Below are 18,477 nucleotides of genomic sequence, written 5' to 3'. Positions count from 1 at the left end.
TTATCTTCAAACAATGGGAGGATAAGGGACCTACATCGAAGCTACGTTTCGCTTCGGTTACTTCGCGGTCAGGGTGTGTCGCTTCTGGGGATGAAGTACGAGAAGTGGAAATGGAACAATGTGCGTCACGTCAAAACAGAATACAAGACACGAGCCTGGATTTGAATGCGACTGCTACAAAGCAGTCTAGTAGATGCACGTGCTTATGTTACATTTCCGAACACGGATCGAAGACACGGCCTGTCTGCTAAAGGCTGAGCATCTGTTACAATAACTGCAGCACAGCCAATGAGCATTGAGCAGAAGCCCAGTTAAACATTCTTTTGCGTGTAGAATCCTCTCCCCGTTTCCTTCGTGCGATATGCTCCCCTCCCGATAAGTCCTCTCCTACTCATCCGAGACACAACTTGACCACCCTGATAGGAGTCTGAACGCGCCCAGCCACCCTTGTCACAATAAAACTTTCATTATTCTAAAGCTACTGCTCTATGCTACTCTTGCTACAGAGGGAGCCATCTAGTGGCCCCTTTAAGTAACAGCAACGTGAGGCTCCGTAGTTGTGATTAGAGAGCCGCCGGTTCAAGCCTGGCCTCAGCACATCTGTGGGTCCTTGAGCAAGGCTCTTACCGCCACAACAGATGGCCGCCCTTTGGGGGCCAGCTTGCTGTCACCCATAGAGAGCAAATTGGGAGAGGCGTAAAGAGAATTTGCCAGCAGGGATCAATAATGTACCAATTATTATAAAATATTCTTTACCTTGCACTGTATGCAAGCATCACTAGAGCTGGAGGTCAGCCCCCCTCCACAACCACTGTTCAGCATCAGAAATATAGACTTATCAAATAACCAGGATCAAGCAAAATACCTTTGTTTTATTTAATAAGCAGATCATAAATAATCTTACACAAAAGAGAATTACAAAGTGGGGAAAAACTGCTCATACTGCCCAAAAAAGAGGGATGTTACATGAACTAGTTTCGCCCGAGCACGCGGGCGGGGCGGGGAGGAGGAGTTTCTCTGGGCAGAAAGGGGGCACCACCACTCTTGAGCGGCATCTGATGGGATTGGTGGAGTGTCTTGGTTAGCATAGAGATGTCGGATGTTTGTTCAATGATGTATATCCAAAAACAAAATAATAATAAAAAAAAAAAAAATAAAAAATCAAAAGATGGAAGGGAACACGGGTCACAAACGTGGTGAAGCGTGACATCATGCGGGGGGGGAGGGGGGGGCCCTTCTCGGCATGACGTGACGCGATGCTCCGCTTCCTCGCTCCTCTCGCTCCAGCACAGGCCCACGGGTCCAGCAAGAGGGGACTGGTCAGCAGCACAGACAGGAAACCGGTAAACAAGCTCCTTAACGCGCACTCAGAGGCGCCACAGGACGGTGCAAGACCCACGGCCAATCCCGGCCGTCGTCATCTCTTCCCCCCTCCCCCCGTCCACACGCTCACCATCACCGATTGGTGGACTGGAAGGAAGGGGCGGGCTGCTGTCGCTTCTGTAGTTCTACCCTAGGAAAGTCAAGTGGAGGTCTCCCGCTAAACATGGGTCACGCAGCAGGTGCTGTGAAGATACTACTAGCTTTGCGCCGAGGGCTCCGGTGTGCCCGGGGCCTCCTACTTGGACATCTGCTGCTGGATGTGGAGGAGAAACTCGTAGTAGGAGAACGCCGACTCCGTCCGGTCCTCCACCAAGTGCTGGAAGAAGCTGGTCTTGGCGGAAGCGTCATCCCTGACAGGACAAGAAGGCCGATTTACATCATCAGTCCAATTCAAACACACTAACAGAAGGCAGGCTATCAAATTCTGTTTAGACTAACAGTACTAAATGTTGTTTTTCTATAAGAATATAATCAGCTTAAACATGCTGGGTACTGTTTATACGAGGGCTTCTATGCCATTCATAACATGGAAACCTATCATCACAACATCATCTGGCAGGAGATCAGGGAAGATCTTTTGGGGAATGAGGAAAAATGACATCAAAGTGTCAGAAACTGGGTGCTGCACCTGGATGACTGTCATGCATCCGCACTCACGGAACACAGAACATTCACTCCCGCCCAGCCGACTTACTTCACGACATGAAGAACCGGCCAAAAGGAGCGTGACTCCTGCAGCCAGCTGAGGAACGTCCTCATCCTCGCTGAAGAAGGGTTGTCCAGCTCCGGGATCTGGGACTGGGGACGCAGGAAAATTTAATCACATTATTATGCCTGTCATTTAGCTATTTAACGGACACCAACTTCATTTTACCCACTTATACCTCAATCTATTATGACTTAAGGACACTGTATCTCTGGACAAACCCAGTGTTACACAAAGATAAAAACACTATAAAATTGAACACGCAGATAAACCTACGACAATTCACAACCTGCAAGCTCCAATATAACTGTAGTCAAGACAAAAAAATAATAATTATGCATTAAAATTTCAAGCAGAAATAAAACAGCTTGAAAGGTCATAATGGAATTATGAGTTATAAGTATATGCGAGCGCTAAGGCTCCAGTCACACCATATTCTGTGGGATGGACGAGTGGTCCGGGCAGCCAAGGACGTCTCTTATGAAAGGCTCACTGCAGGACTTTCCTACCCACAGGTACAGCAGCTGGAAGGGAGAAGAGAGGAGTAAGCGGCGACACAGCCCCCCACGGGGGCACCGGGAGGGGGGCGGCCCACACTCACGCTGCCACAGTCCATCAGGAAGGCGCCCTCCCTGGTCAGCTTCTCGGCTGTGAGTTGGAGGAGCTGCGGCTGGGGGACCATGCGGTCATTTAGGTGGAGCGCCCCCTGCAGGATGGGGAGAGGAAAGCAAATATAAATACAAAATAAAGAGATTATGTAATTTTTTCTCTTTTTTTAAAAAAAGGTGAAGGACAGCCTCGGGGTACAGAGCAGATGATCTATTAAAACATCAGCGGAATGTCTTATACAAACTAATATTGTAAAACCTGGATCCTAGTCTGAGTCTGTTTAGTAGGAAAAAGCACACTGCCAGCTGAATCTCAATCAGAGCGGAATGTGGGCATGCTGCGCTGCACCCCGCCGGCCACTGGGGGGCACCCACCTGGTCAGACAGGTTGTCCACACGGTACAGGTTGGGATGCACTAAGCGCATTACGTGCTGTAACGGCTGGCTCTTGAACTCACACATGGCGAAGACGCGGTCGTCCAGGCGGGTGCTGGTGCCCGTGCGCAGGGCTTTCTGGGGGTGGGGGGGGGACAGCGGCAGCAGTTATTTAAAGACAGGAATGTTACCGTACTTGCGGAACACATTCTTCCTGGTTACCTTGTCATGAAAGGGGAAAAAATATATTCTTTCTCTGCACTGTGCAGTTTGATAAAGTGACGTCCACTGAGCTGAGTCGGGAAAATAAAGCTGAATGTGGTGATTCTTGGATGGAGGAAAAATCGATACGTCTGGAGAGTGCGGCTTTCCAATGGGAGGCTAGAGCAACCGTGATATATGCCAAGCAAAACTCGACTCGTCATTCCAAACAAATCCTCCCTTCAGTACTACGCCCAGTTCACGATTAACCATTTCTACAGCACCACCTTTGTCCACTAGGTGGCTCCCTGAAGCCTCACCTGTTTGAGCAGCGCCAGCACGTATAAGGGGAAGAGCCGCAAGGCGCTAGGGGCCACCAGGCCTGCGGGCTGCAGGTTCGAGGTGTTGCGGTACGCAGACAGGGAGTCCACGACAGCATTGACCAGGGCATCCCTGGCATCCGACAGGCTGGAGGACACTGATCGGTCGATGGCTGTACGGAGAGAGGCCACACGTGGAGACACACCCATTTTTACGCTACATCAATGTTAAATCAGCTGCAAGCATGGGTGGGACTTAATTTTCACTACTAGTACACTGGGCTTGTTCAGCGAAAAAATGTAATTAATTTATTTATTTATTACAAGGTAGTAGGCTAGTGTTGAGATTTTGTACTTGCCCTTTGTCTAAATTACATGCATGAGGTGAGTGGGTGAGCATGAATTTCCAACCAAGCTACATGGTTACAAATAGGGGTGGGCGACATGACCTAAAAATTATTGTGGTATTTTTCACTTTTTGTACAGCGACAGTAAATATCACTTTTTATTTTACTTTTATATATTAAATTAATATATTTTTGGGCAGAGTAGCATGTCTTTTGTAAATTAAATGTTTTTTTTTTAAATATATATTAAGTACTTTAATTGTTATTACTGTTGGGTATAGGTGGTCTTATTTCGAGAAGATATAAAAAATGACTTTGGAAATGTCTGATACATGAAAATTCACAAATCAGACTGGTGAGAATGAGCCTGGTTGGACCTGTTTATATGGTGAAGTCTTTTATTATTCACGTTAGATAATAAAAAGGCAAAGTATAATATCGGCAGATTTTGGGGTGGGGGATGACGTCATCTGAATTCACACATCACGAGTAACAAAAACACTGTTTACTAGTGTATCCCACTGCACTGTTGAGTTTATTTAAACGGACTCCCGAATTGCTAACTGCAAACTCTCTTTACCGCGGTCAAAGCAAACGGAACGACAAGCCGCTTCAGCCGAAAACAGTGTATTTTACAGTTCATTTACAATAAAACGCAGGGTTGGTCTGCTGCTTGCCGTTAGATTTTCAAATCGAGACAAGTCTGCACACACATTTAAAAGTATGTAACAGTTATATTACATGGTAAATACTCTGTAGGGTTTGCAAACTATTGGCTTTTGGTAGCGCTAATTTTAAGTTAGAAAAATTCTGAAAATTTACACAACGCAGATAAACCAGTTACGTAGACTGTATAAGGACAAGTATTCGGATGACAACTGAAGCTTCAAAGAAAATAAAATGCTTTATTTTTTATAATTAAGCTGTTGACTTATCGTGGCGTTAACGGTATAGCGCAAATTCATATCACGGTGCAGAATCACACCTGACTGGCACCGGTGTACTGCCCACCCCTAGTTACAAACACGCGGTTAGTCATCTTCAGAAGGGTCCTTTATAGGGCACTGCAGAGGAAAACCGTGCATGAGACAGCGAAGCATTCTGAGGTCCGGGAGACCGGCACACTCACCCATGTTAGCTAGAAGGCAAGTGACGGCCTGAATATCGGCGCCCGCGAACACGTCGCTCAGCTGGCTCACGACGGGCAGACAGAGCGTGTGCACGCGGATCCGGCGCTTCCCTGCGGAGACAGACAGGTGCATATTTGACAGAGAGCCATTATTCAAATATAACCTACTGCATTTGTATATATTTTATTGCACCTGGTTAGATGCTAATTGCATTTCATTGGCTCTGTGCCTCAGCACATTAGTTCTCAATCCTGCCTGAATGTTTCCATTCCAACCAAAAGTGCTTGCAACCTGCCACATTCATTATTAGCCTATTAAGGACTTGATTAAGGTAGGGTTGGAATGAAAACATTCTGGCAGGGGGCACGCCAGAACATGATAGAGAACCAATAGAGAACACATGGTTAAAAGGTGAGAGGTCATCAGTGGGGAGGTGTCAGCCCTGCCCCCAAAAATGGCACCATTTATCAGGCGGAGCCTGACCTTTGCTGGAGGTATAGAGGAGCGCGGCCTGGAAGCAGGTGAGCGACGTGTCGGCCAGGCTCTCGTCGATGGACATCTGCACAGCAAAGCCAGAGTCGGGGTTGACGTTAGCCAGGGACAGCAGGTCCGTGGAACGGACGAAGAAATTCCCGTGGAACGTGTGGATTGACAAGCCTGGTGAAGAAGTAGGGGTTAAATGTTAGGGAGACAGAGGGCTTGAAGACACACACATGAAAAGACCACTTTCAAATCACGTCGGCCCTGGTTTGTCATGAATCCAGCACTGCTCTGGTTAAAAACACACAGAAGTGAGCCTGACCGACCTTTAGTACAGCGTATCCGCATGACTGCCTCGAAGCCGATCTTTCTGGTCAGGTATCTCTGCAGGTCCTTCTGGAACTTCTCCAGCTGCGGCAGGTTGTGGACGTGGTGGAACGACGGGTAGTAATAGATGCTTCCAGCTGAATATTTGGCCACACAAGCTGGAAAGGAACGGGTCGACCTCAGGGAATTTCAGACACATACATCTCTCTGCGGGTCTGGAACCACACACACCAACCTGACCGTGTTACACAACAGGCGCTAACATCATTAGCACAACAGGCACCAATATGATTCACCGGCACACAACGTAATATAAACTATCCTTGTGCTTTAAACTGAAACTACCCAGGTTACCCAGATTTTGGTCATTCTACCAACTGCATTCCTTTTACTGTGTTTAAACAAAAACTAAAACTCACCCACCAGCAGAGTTGGGTAATTCAGGTCCAGAAGGTAAAAGTCCAGACTGGGATTTTGTTTCAACCAGCCAGTTGAGTACCGTGACTGTGACTCTTCATGCTGGTTGGTTGAAACAAAATCCCAGTCTGAACTTTTACCTTCTGGACCTGAATTACCCAACTCTGCCCACCAGTATCGTCATTAACTAGCTACTTAAATGGAGTAGAAATCATGGTCCATTTCTCAGTTGGAGAGTGTGGTCATGTGCTGCACGTGTGGTCATGTGCCTAAAGGCATAGTGCAGAAGCAGCAGCAATTTCTGGTCGTTCCTCACCTAACGAGGCCAAATCTGAGTACTGGGAGGTGAGCAGGAACAGGTCCACAGCTATCTGCTGGCCGGAGCAGTCCAGTGCCAGTTTCTTGTAGAAGTCCGTTGCAGGGCCTAGGTGCTGAACTCCCTGCGATGGCGAGAAGGTCGACGTCATGAAACGCAGAAAGCAAGCTTCCGTTTTCCCAAGTGATGGAGCTGGAAGGGGGGGGGGTACCTTGGTGCTGGACCTCAGGTTGGGGTCCTCCCGGGACTGCAGAAGGCCAGCCCCCTGGGTGGGCAGCTGGGTCTGGAATACGGAGACGCGGCCGCCCGTGGGGGACATGAGCTTGTAAGCGGCCTGCAGGGCGGGGCCCAGGGCGCTGTGGGTCTCCCTGGTGTGGGTGAACATTCCGGGCAGGGAGCTCAGGAGATCTTTTACCAGCTGCAAACAGGGACGCCTGATCAGAAAGCGGCGAGCGAGGCCTCCACAGAGCCGCACCCATCACATCACAGGGACACCTCTTACCTCTCTGCTCTCCTTCAGGTTAACCAGCAGGCTGTCGGGGGTGGGGAGGAAGATATCTGGAAAAAGATGGAATGAACCAGTGAAGGTGATGGATTCACACCCTGAAGGATGTTGGGTCCAATCCCACCCAAGAGCCCTAGTGTAGGTGATTATGCATTAAACTAACCAGCTCTATAAATGATTAAAACGACAGCACTTGATGGGAAATACGGCATCAGCTACGAAATTATTGCCCGCAATATCGAATCCATTTAAATACTGTACTAACTGTGCCTTTAAATGCAGAAAATTTTGTTGGCAGTTTATAAACTAACCCTGCAATCACTATTTTGTTATTTTTTTGTCAATTATCTGCAAATCTAACAGAAATAAAGAGGGGCAGGTGAGCCCCATAACAAAGTTAACGGCAGCAGAAGAGCGAGCTTTCACCTTCAATGTCAGAGACGACCAGCATCTGCGGCTGCGACAGACCCTCCTGCAGGTTGTAGAAGTGGATGGTGCTGTCGAAGGTGACGAAGCCCAGCCGGGTGCGGGTATCGCCTGGTAACCTGGAGGGGGAAACCAGGAGTGGGGTGAGATCAATGTGGACAAGGCTTCTGAATGCAAATTCCTGACACAGGACACCCCATGCGATTCATTATACACCATATATAGGTCTACATAAAACTGAAGGCTTATCCGGACTGTTCATCCACAGGGCAAAATTGTTAAAACACACGGAAACATATTATTCTTCAAAAGATAACATTTCAAGAAAACATGGAGCTATCACAATGGCGTTTGGGGCTTAGGCAAAGGGGCATCAGAAATTCTTCAGTATTTCATATGAACAAAATGCTATTCTTTGCTAGCTTTTAGCTCTGATTTAGTATATTAGAGCAGAATTGCTGCCTCTTGTTTGAAAACTCACTTATCCAGGTTGTCTAGCAAGGACTGGCAGAAGATGGTCAGGTAGCCAGTCTCCACTGCATTGTGGGAAACGTCCAGCACAAACAGGTAGACGGCAGGCTGAGGGGGGCGGAGCTACAGACAGACAGGTAGATCTGAGTGCTGGAGATGTGATGAGGTCAGGTACAAGTCGGAAAAAGCACCACGTGGTGAAGTGCGCCGCCCTGCTGGCTGCGCCGGAAGCCCTCACCATGTAATCCGAGGAGGCGATAAACTCCACCGTGGAATTCTGTACCTCCGGCCTCTTGTGGGGCTCTCCGTAGGAACGGGTCACGGGGTTGTACATAAACTCATCAGGAACTAAAAAGAAACACACAACAAATATTAACATAACCAGTGCAGCCAAACAGTAATTGTACAGTAAGAGATTATGGTTCATTATCTCTTGAGCCAACAAATGGACCAAAGCAGAACCTTCTCCTGCAGTCTCAGAGCCAGAAGCACCTACCGTCATTGACTCTGTAGCAGAGGTTACATTTCCAGCGCCTCTGGTCCAGAAAAGTCACGAATGGGTTGATGTAGGTTCGGCAGGAGCGACACCGGACGATGGTGTTGGACGTTATGACCGGCAGCTGCTACGGGGGGAGGGGGAGGGGTTGGCGGAGACGCGGAGACAGATGGTGCGTCAGGATGGCCGTGCGGCACAGCACAGTATTGACGCGGAAGGGGGGGGGCATCACCTTACCGTTAGGTCTCTGAAAGGGTGCAGCAGCAGGCCCAGGGGAAGCTTGGCTTTGTTCAATAGGGCCTGGGTCTGGGGGATGTTGGTCAGGGTGCATCGAAACGTGCTGTAACCGTGGAGGAGGGGGGGCACTGATGTGAGTTAGGCAGTGCAGCCCCGAGTCTGGGCATATGCTAACAGCTATAGCCAAACCTGACACACACACACTTCATATATTCCTAACTACAAAATCCCTAACCTTTACTCAGCCCTAACCCTAACTATAAGTAACCATACAAGAAAACAAGACGTTTGCCATTTTTGTTTTTTTTCCAATTGCATTCACTGATTTTTGTAAAATTGTGGTTTTTGTTGACCTGAAAAATGTCCCCACAAGCTAAAAAAAGAAGAAGAAAAAAAAAGGTTGTGTCACATTGTGGGCACACTTGGTCCCCGCAACGTGGGACATACAAGCCCACAGACACAGACACTCACTCTGGGCTGCAGTTGACCTTCCTGAGGTCAGCGCTCAGGTTGGGCTCGGGGTCAGGCAGGGGGCTTGGGGGCAGGATGTTCCTCTCCTGCAGCAGGTTCACCGGCCGCAGCCCTTCCACCTGTAGCTCAGGCACCCCGCTGAGCCCCCCCAGCGCGGTGGACAGCTGGGACATGTTGGGGAAGGGCTGCAAACAAGGGGGGGGGGGGGGGGGAGAGAGAAGTAAGATTAGCTGCCGTCTCTCTCTCACACAGGCACACTTTTCACCCATATTCATTTCTAAAAATTCAGTTATTGCTTTTTAAATGTACGGAAAGAGATCTGAAATTTCAGCTGGAGAAGTTCTCCCTCTATTCTACAAATCTGTACCAGATAAGTGGCTGCAAGATGGATGGATGGAGTTTCTGGTTCTGATAACATTCTGTTAGGAGAGCCGCTAAAAGCATACAAATCCTCAGGGGGACTTCAAGGGGTTTCGCCGCGCAAAGTTCCGTGCAAAACATACCTGCGAAAATGGCTGATATCCAGGTGGGTTGCATCCACCGTAAGAGGGTGTGGTGTCTGTTCTGCTGGCTGGTTTCTGCTGGTAAGCCGGGTGGAGGTTGGGGTAACTGTAGCCGAAAGGTGGGACCGCTTTGGACGAAGGCGGCGGCGGGGGAAGCGAGGAGGAGTCTAAATTTCGTGAAGGAGACAGTGATTTGAGAGAACCGATGACACAGTGATGGCAAGTGACTGGAGAGGCAAAACTTTAACCTACTTTCATTTTACTAGCAAAAACCCACAAACTTTTGTTTATGGCCTTAGAAGGCGACTCTAATAATGCACTTTACTCCTCATACTGCACATGACTACAGTAAAAGGTGTAGGAGAGACCTTGATACTGGAAGAGACATAACTCCAGTCTTATTAAAAACAGCATATATGAATAAGTGTCAAGATGACTTGAGATCACTGGGCGAAATTTTGTTACAACAGACAATATGTAACAACATTATGTTTGAAATCAACGACAACAAAATTTACTTGATATATATTTGATAATCAATCGAAATCAAGAGCCATCTCCAGTGAGAGTTAAAACTTTTTTGCCTCTGAGGAAGGAAAATGAACTATGATAATTAACCTTAATAAGGTTTCTGCTTGACCAAACAGAGGCCTGGGCTCTTCCAGAAGTCCTCAGCTAACCTCTGCAGTCTCTGAAATAATTTCCCAACCTGTGGCCTGTTCTACAAAGCGGGGTTACTGGCTTATCGGGGAAACTTGTCAGATTTAAGATACTACAGTTTAATTGGACTTCATATTCGTTCACTTACATTTTGCCCAGACTACCTTAAATCCGACAAGTTACCCCGATAAGACAGTAACCCCGCTTCGTAGTACAGGCTTCTGGTCCTCGGGGACTCGCAGACAGATCACATTTTTGCTCCCTCTCAGCTCTTAGTAGGGAGTTGTGAGGGAGCAAAAATGTGGACTGTTTGTGGGTCCCTGAGGACTGGGTTGGGAAACATTGCTGTAGATAACAGGCTCTGACTTTGCAATAACTGTCACTAAGTGGCACTGCACTGCACTCCTTTCCTGAAATGCAAATCTGTCAATGGCTTTTTTTTGTTTTGTTTTGTTATAGTATCCGAGTCCAGAAAAAAATGCAGGATCAGCTTTTCAAATGAATGGGGACTTGTTATCTTTACACGCTTTCACACAATTAAAACACAAATCTGGCTGTACAGCTGGACCGTAATGATTTAATCCAGCTTTCTTGAAATCTGAGCACTTTGCTACTTTTAGCATAAGTAAACTGCAGATGGATCCAATACGGCTGTGCGTAAACAGGATCTACATCTTTGGGAGTCTTTATCCCTGTCTCCATATCATTACTCCTACAGCAGCCAAGGCACTAAAACACAAAAACATTGTGGCCTCGATCTTTTCCTAATCTTGTTCCTGCATATAAAACACTTCTGACACACACCTTTTTAACATGGTGTTCTGCAGTCTCTCTTCCTGCCTATCAACTGGTTCAGATGACCTGCAGCTTCTCTTTTCCCATCTCCCTGTCTGCTGTTCCACCTCATCTATAGCCTCTCTCTCTTCTAGTCTGCCTGCTCTTTCCACTGATCCATTCTCTCTTCTGGCAGCCTGTCTGTCTGTCGGCTCATTCAGCTGCTCTGCAGTCTTCTGCTCTTCCAGTTGTTTGTTCCTTTAGCAGATTATCAGACAGCTTGTGCTGATGTTTCATGCATTAAGCTGGCATATATTACTGCACAGACCTGACACGTGTAAATACACTACAAGCTGTACAAGTGAAAGCATTGGTACACAATTTTTAAACGTTATTTTGTAGCATTTTTTCATTTTACTGGAACTCAAGTCAATAATAAAAAACATTAAACAGAGCTGATATGGCCATTACTATATTCATTCATTCATTCATTCATTCATTCATTCATTCATTCTACCCAGGCTAATTCATGCTCTCAGTCTCTCTAATTTCTGCGTTCATTTTCTTAAAATGCACTTAAGACTAAAATCTGTTTTTGTGCAACAATTTCAGCTGTACTGAAAATACCAGTATTCGGGAATTGTTCATACGACGACACACACACCCATGATCCATCTCGAAAACTTGTGCATTATTTCAGGACTGCTGAATGTCCAATGTATTTGTGACAAGAGAGTATTAGATCAAATTACTACTTATTCTGGTAAAGAAAATTTAAATGCAAAGATGTATTTATTGGGGGGCGGGGTGGATGAATGAAGTCAAATTAAATATTGAGGGTACATGTCCCCCTGGTTCCTACACCCCTTACTATAGCAGCCTTACATTCACACACACAGAACTGCCCTAACCTAAGCCACATAAAACCTACCAATCCTACCATTACTAAAATACACTGAGCATTTTACAGGAGAGCTACCCAAGCTGTCCATCCAATGGGTCCTTCCACAGGTCACATGACCAAGATGGGGTTTACCTGGGTAGCTTCCATCCTCCAGGGACTCGTAGTTGTTGGGGACGGGGGAGCTGCTGCCTGTGGTGGAGCTGTCAGCCCCTGGGGGGGTGGGGGAGAGGAGGAGAAAGCTTGCTAGTAAGGGAGGGGGCATCAGGTGTACGGATGGGAACGGAAGCCAGCTTCCAGAAGCAGAGCCTCAGAAATCTGGGGAAAAAAAAAGGTCTTCCCCAATCGCCAGGGCTTGAAGCGGGGGAGGGGTTTTTTAATCTGGGTGGGTTAATCCCAGCGTGGCAGTGGAAGATAAGAGCCAGTACCGAGATAGCACACGCAGATTCCCCGGCGATCTCCATTATCCCAGATGAAATCTCTCATCCTACAAGAGCAACAGAACCGGGGGAGGGGCATGGGAGACCGTCGAAAGCCACAAATAATTAAAACTCCAGCTATGACGATGGTGCGTCGCCGGATTAGGTCAGCAGGAGGGCACGTGGACCTGTGATGCTATGGGTCACACCCACCCACAAATACACACACACACACAGCAGCCAGGCTGGGGGGCTGTGCCCCCTCCCGGCAAAAGGGTTATTTCAGAGGAGATGCGATTATAGGCTTCCGCCTGCAGAAAACAGCATTCATGTTTCCAGAAGGCTTTAGTAAAGACAGGAAGGAGATTGTCTGCAGTATCGTGCAGCACGGGGACCCAATTACACGCCTGGCTCGCAGGAGACCGTAACGAGCCGCGGCTGAACCCCCCACGGAGCCACACTGGAGCTTCTGCTCTTTGCCATCGCGGCAGGGGAGCCCAAGACGGCTATATTTAAAAACTTGTTAACTGTGCCAACAGGGGGTGGGCAGAGACGAGGCAACAGGGATAAGCCATCACTCGACACGGGGCGTGGACCCAAATGAGAAGCACGAGTCAAAGGTGGCCCACTCAGACCGAACGCTCGGACAGTGGAAGACGGTGGGACCAGAGGCTGCAGAAGAGGCGGAGTCTGGCACCGCCAATGAAAACGGGAAACACTCAAAGGTCTAGCTAAGAATAAAGAGAAGAAAGACGGCAAAGTGAAGCACAGTAACCTGAAAACTAGTGACTGATCACATGGTTATGCAAGTTCTGCCAACAAACCAGACCGAGTTTAACTTCTGTGAAACCTCCACAGAAAACTCACTCACACTTATTAAATAAGAACGCAAAAAAAGAGGAAGATACAGAAGAGTTTGTTGGCTCTCATAGACTCACAGAGCTGTTAGGATAAAGACTGTTAGTTTTTCCGGGGGAAATGGCGAATGTTGCTTATGATCCAGATGTCAGGACATCCCCAGTGCCTTAAGCCTTCCGCAGGGACAAATGCGCTGCTTCACAGTATCTCCTTTGAACACCTCCGTTTCCTCCTCTCCAGAGGTTGAAGATGGGGCAAGCTGAGGCGGACAGTGTGGAGACCAAGGACTGAGGGGGGTGGAGGGGATAAGAGGCCACATGGGATGGGGTCTGGAAGGTGGGGGGAAGCGATGCTATGAGACGGGTCTGGGGGAGAGCGATGGTCAATGCAAGGCGGGGGGGCAGGGCGTGGAGAGGTGGGCAAGTAAAAGCTATAGCAGACCTGCTTCCTCATCCTCCTCCTCCTCATCGTCCTCATCATCGGAGCTCGATGACGAGGGGGCGGCTGTGGACGACCTACCTCCGCTATTAGCAACATATCCGTATTGCGGGCCTGTGGAGTGGAGAAGCACAAACAACTGTCAGCTGCTGATGGGGTCAGGGGTCAAAGGTCAGAGGTCAGCCGGCCATGGTCTGCACAGCCACTGGCAAAGCCTGATATCACTGGCAAACATGGCGTGGCCAGGACTTGTAGACCGTCTCATCTGTGCCGCTTTCGTTCACAGGGTGCAGACCACACTCCATGCGTTCGAACCAACAGGTGGAAAAACAAAAACAGCTTTCATCTGGGTGAAAATGTCACTCCCAAGAAAATGTGAGGTACGTGACCACACATCACAGACACTGAAGCCATACATTGGAATTGCTTTCACATTTGAGCACAGCTTATATGGCGTTGGCTTGACTGTGGATTTCGGACGTCAGAATGTCCAGCCTGTATAAGAAAAGCTAAATTAGCCATGCGATATCCTCTCCTATCAAAGGAGAAGCCACTAGGAGCCCAGGAGACTGCAAAGCAGGAGCAGGAGGAGCAGGAAGCTGTAACAGTCATGTTTCTCTATGACAGCTCCCCTGAGTGTTGGACATTCTTTAAGGGATGTTAAGGGAGGAACAGTTCTCATATATTATGAATCGTCTGATGACTATACAAGCATGTTTGTTGTAGCTAACAGTACTAGGCAAACTACTTAGCGTAACACACCCGTGACATTACTAAAATCAATTTGTTTCATATAATCAAAGGCTTGCGAACATTACAAGACAAAAGTGGTCCTTTGATATAAAATAATACAAAGACAAAATCACAGGCTGATTGTCATCAAGGAAAGACAGGGAGGAAGCTTTTCATTTTGCTTTTTATCTTTCCCTTCCCCTGCTCGTAATAGCTTGTGTCATAGCATGAAGAAATTTCTGATCTGAAGGCTATCTGGCAGAAGCGAAACTGCTGTCTGTGTTTGATATCATACACGTCCATCTTTAAGAAGTTTCAAGTAAAAGAACAATAGCTTTTGGCTTCTCAAACGGAAAGAACAGCCGACAGCGAGGCAGGCATCACGGGGATTAAGGACATGGACTTGTTGCCCAGTGCTGAGGACAATGCAAATTATTTCTCAAGATACAAATTTTGCAGAATTCGTTGACAAAGACAACATTACCCTACTCTTAAATCCTAGTGTGAATTAATTATATGGACACTGATTAAGTACTTGCATTCCTGTACTTCTAAGCATGGTTTGGGATTTTCCCCAAACACAGAAGCAAAATGCAAAAACTGCAGAGCACTACCCAAAAGTCAACATTCACAAACTGCAAGGCATGATTACGGCCAACAGCAACAATCTGATAAAAAAAAAAATTGAAATAAAAAAAAAAAGTTACGCTGATTGATCTAGCAACATCTCTACTGACATGACATCACTCATCTATAGAACTCATATTCTGGCACAGCCTCTGATGAGGCCATGATGGACCTACTGACATTCATGACGGATTTGACGCATCCAAATTTCAATTAGCATAGGGCGCGTGCAACATTTTTCTGTGAAGGATTTTTGATTGATTACTGACAAGAACAATAACTCTGGCAAAATTACCAGTTCAAACGAGCCCACTGAGCTACACTGGGCAGGATTTTCTTCCTTAAAACCAAAGGAGCTGAACTGTTTCTACACCAAGAGGTTGTGAGAGAGTATCTGAGGAGTAAAACACAATTCATTGGAACAGGGTCTTACCAGGATGATGGCCTGGAGAAGAATGCACGGAATTGGAAGGAGTTCCTGATGGTGGTCTCTCCCCAGCACCATCACCATCGAGGGCTTTGTAGGACTGGGTCACAACTGGCTGAGTCTGGTCATAGTGCTGAAGAACAGGAGACGAAACTGGGGAGAAAAGCAATAATTATTATTTTACCCATTCAAGCTGTTCTTGCAAGAAAAAAAAAAGATCTCCTTCCTTTCATGGATTATAATGTAAAAGCTTATGTCTTTAATGACCATCCCCAGAAAGGCGGGAGATGGCGGACAGCCATGTCTCTGGGGAAGACACCATGCAGATGTCCGTGCAAAGATTAAGCCACAACTGCTAAAAACGCTCATCGACGACCTGCTTTGAAACGGTACTGTGGCACGAGTCGGGCTTACCTGCGCTAACCTGGCCGTTGACAGCCACTTGGGGGCCGCTCGGGGGCCTGGCATAGGTGCAGGGGGCTGTTGAAACAGCCGTGGGAGGGGCTCCAATTCCCGGGGGGCCCTGGTACAGCTGGGCCTGGGGGGCCTGCGAGGAACGCACCGTGCTATACTGGTTGGCCCCTGGTGCTGAGGAGTATGAGGCCACGGGGTATAGTGGAGCGGACGAAGCAGCTGTGGCTGCAAGTCCCTGAGAGGCGGGGTATGGTGCGTAGTAGGGGGCCGGGTAGCTAGTCAGCGGCTTAAATGGTGGCGGGTGCTGGGGGGCATGGTGAGCGCTGGAGGGGGGGGCGCCGGTGGCACTGCAAGACTGGGAAACCTGCGTTTGGGCTGCATCATACACGGGGGGGCCAGCCCTGACAGTGGGCTGAACTGGCTGGGGGTGGCTGTTGTGGTAGTAACTGGGGTGGTATTGGCTGTTCATGACGGGGGCTTTGCCGGAGGGGGCGGGGCCCTGGCCCATTACAGGAGGGTAGCTCTGCGGATGGGAGCTGTAATACCCTGCGGCATGGTACACGGACGGGTATGTCTGTCCAGGGCCTGGAAAGAGACCAAGGTACTTTCACTTATAAGCAGCAACACAGACAGGATTGGACTGCATAGGAAAAGCTTTACTTTATAAGATAAACTATCAAATGAATGGCATTTGAAAACAGGTTAAAAATTCCACAGCAATAAAGAGATGCACACCCCACACACACACACATCCTAATAAGGACGCCAGAAAAATCATAAACAAAGAATGCAGCACCCGGATAATCAAGGTTCAATCAGAAACACCAAACTGCAGGACAGAAAATCTACAAATATTTGAAGCTTCTTTCCTCAACTTGCCCCACACTATCACCACTGCACCCAAGCCCTGCATTTATGACCACAAACAGCACGAAAACGTGTCTATGACATGACAGTGTGACAGTGGACAGGTCTGTTTGCTTATTCCTGTCACTTTGCACTTCCTCCTGATGACCAAGACCCCATGCACGGCTATATATATAATCCATAGAAATGGTGATAGAAAAAATGCGTCCAAATAAACAAAACGTTTTTGGCTCCTGTGACTTTAAGAAATCTCGGACGAAGGAAAGGCAAAGACTGTTGAATTAAGTGCATCATTTAGCTTTTAAATAATGGTAGTTAAGTGCATGTATAAAAATAAAAAATAAAGCACCGATTCGTTCGGCGGTGTCGTTAATCCAGCCATGATGCTGCTCGCAGCGAATCGAGGACACTTGCTACCTTGCTAACAATTAACAAGCACAGAGGCATGAAGTGGGCAGATAAAAGATACTCGGGTTTTAAATGTGAGCCAGAACTCACAAAAACCCCACGCACATCTGTTTTAGCAGTATATTGCATTTTGACCTCTGCCAGATAAATGGATTTAGGGGTTGGAGTCGAAACCCCCGTTATAACGTGCGCCTTAATAAAGTCGGTGGTCTCTGTGGTCAGACATAATACCTAGTGCTACCTAGAAGAAAATTATCTGAAGGGAAATTAGGGTTTTTTATGACACCTGTCCAGCCGACTGCAAAGAAGTGGCTTTCTGAGCCAGCTAGCCAGTAGGTTACCGTGTAAACAGAGGCCGCTCCCAGGCTACGGCTAACAGGTTCACCACTTCGCCAGCCCCGTCCCTTAACGTACCTAAACCTAACCGGCGGGCAGCACAGTACTCTCCGCCGCAGCCACCGGCGGGCCGATAGTTATCCACATGACTCACCGCAACAGCCAGAAACTAGACCGAAACGACCGCCCCCTCCTTCTCTGACTCAGCGGTAACCAGGTTGGCCAGACCGAGCTAGGCTAAATTATGCTAACTAGGCCTTTAAAGGCCTCGGCCTGTCCTACCGTTCTGGCAGGGAGGAGCTGCGCCTCCGTTCTGCGTCGCGTTCAAGTTGTACCCGGCGGAGGGGTTCAAATTCGCCGACATCTCTCCTTTCAGCGCTTCTTGTTAATAAAAAATAAATTCATGCGGTGAACCGGTGAATCACCATTAATTATTCTATCACTTTGTTTCTTATTAATGGCAAACAGCGCCGTTAGGAGCGCTCGACGGACGCCCTCCGTCCCAGTACGTGGGATTAGCTGATGCTCTGCGGCTGGATGCTGGATGCGAGCGGCGCCGCGGCGCCACCTGCGCGCACACAGTGATGATGGGAGCCGCTTGCGGGGAACCGCATTTATTCACCATTATGACCTCAGCCCAACCTCGTCTAATGCCTTTATCACATTCGTTCATGCATCTTTTTGGTTGCGTAAAGGGATTTTTAGTCACTATTTTTATGCTCCGCATTCATGTAAAGTTTATCCTTTACTTATTATATGGAATGGTATATTCCACGCGTTGCACCAGCCGTCCCAGAGGATAAGTATTTGCTTTGTTGACATATTCACTGTAACCTCTGGGACTTAAAATATAATACATATGTACAAACAATGTTTTAAAAGGATACATTAAGCAAT

At 47.8% G+C, this 18,477-nt stretch overlaps 1 protein-coding gene across 4 annotated transcripts; it reads right to left on the bottom strand.

Annotated features, from left to right (window-relative positions):
* Window positions 1-852: 852 nt before the first annotated feature.
* On the bottom strand, window positions 853-18,161 carry sec24b (SEC24 homolog B, COPII coat complex component). Of its 4 annotated transcripts, none has more exons than XM_023795877.2 (24): window positions 17,863-18,161; window positions 15,970-16,554; window positions 15,562-15,708; window positions 13,773-13,883; window positions 12,190-12,267; window positions 9,720-9,886; window positions 9,217-9,401; window positions 8,746-8,848; window positions 8,509-8,635; window positions 8,251-8,360; window positions 8,023-8,135; window positions 7,542-7,660; window positions 7,113-7,168; window positions 6,822-7,028; window positions 6,611-6,734; window positions 5,877-6,035; window positions 5,554-5,727; window positions 5,070-5,180; window positions 3,594-3,766; window positions 3,073-3,210; window positions 2,691-2,795; window positions 2,521-2,613; window positions 2,078-2,181; window positions 853-1,733 (listed from the first exon to the last, which is right to left on the bottom strand). In XM_023795877.2, the coding sequence occupies exons 1-24, from the start codon at window positions 17,942-17,944 to the stop codon at window positions 1,619-1,621; spliced, it is 3,486 nt and encodes a 1,161-aa protein (XP_023651645.1). In that variant the 5' UTR covers window positions 17,945-18,161; the 3' UTR covers window positions 853-1,618. The 4 variants fall into 4 exon arrangements, with proteins under 4 accessions (XP_023651645.1, XP_023651646.1, XP_023651649.1 ...); XM_023795878.2 differs by having other exon boundaries at window positions 8,509-8,632; XM_023795881.2 differs by lacking the exon at window positions 17,863-18,161 and adding an exon at window positions 17,735-17,804.
* Between the last annotated feature and the right edge of the window lie 316 nt (window positions 18,162-18,477).

Source organism: Paramormyrops kingsleyae, chromosome 12 (genome assembly GCF_048594095.1).
Source record: "Paramormyrops kingsleyae isolate MSU_618 chromosome 12, PKINGS_0.4, whole genome shotgun sequence".
NCBI classification, from domain to species: Eukaryota; Metazoa; Chordata; class Actinopteri; order Osteoglossiformes; family Mormyridae; genus Paramormyrops; species Paramormyrops kingsleyae.
This window is presented reverse-complemented; position numbering and strand designations above follow the sequence as displayed.

Excerpts from the sequence above, each read along its gene's own strand:
- sec24b (XM_023795877.2), bottom strand. The coding sequence starts at position 17,944 with ATGTCGGCGAATTTGAACCCCTCCGCCGGGTACAACTTGAACGCGACG. Across the intron at positions 12,268-13,772 it reads GGAGGAGGATGAGGAAGCAG|GGGCTGACAGCTCCACCACA; the intron begins GTCTGCTATAGC and ends CCACCCCCCCAG. Across the intron at positions 7,029-7,112 it reads ACCTGAAGGAGAGCAGAGAG|CTGGTAAAAGATCTCCTGAG; the intron begins GTAAGAGGTGTC and ends CCCTGTTTGCAG.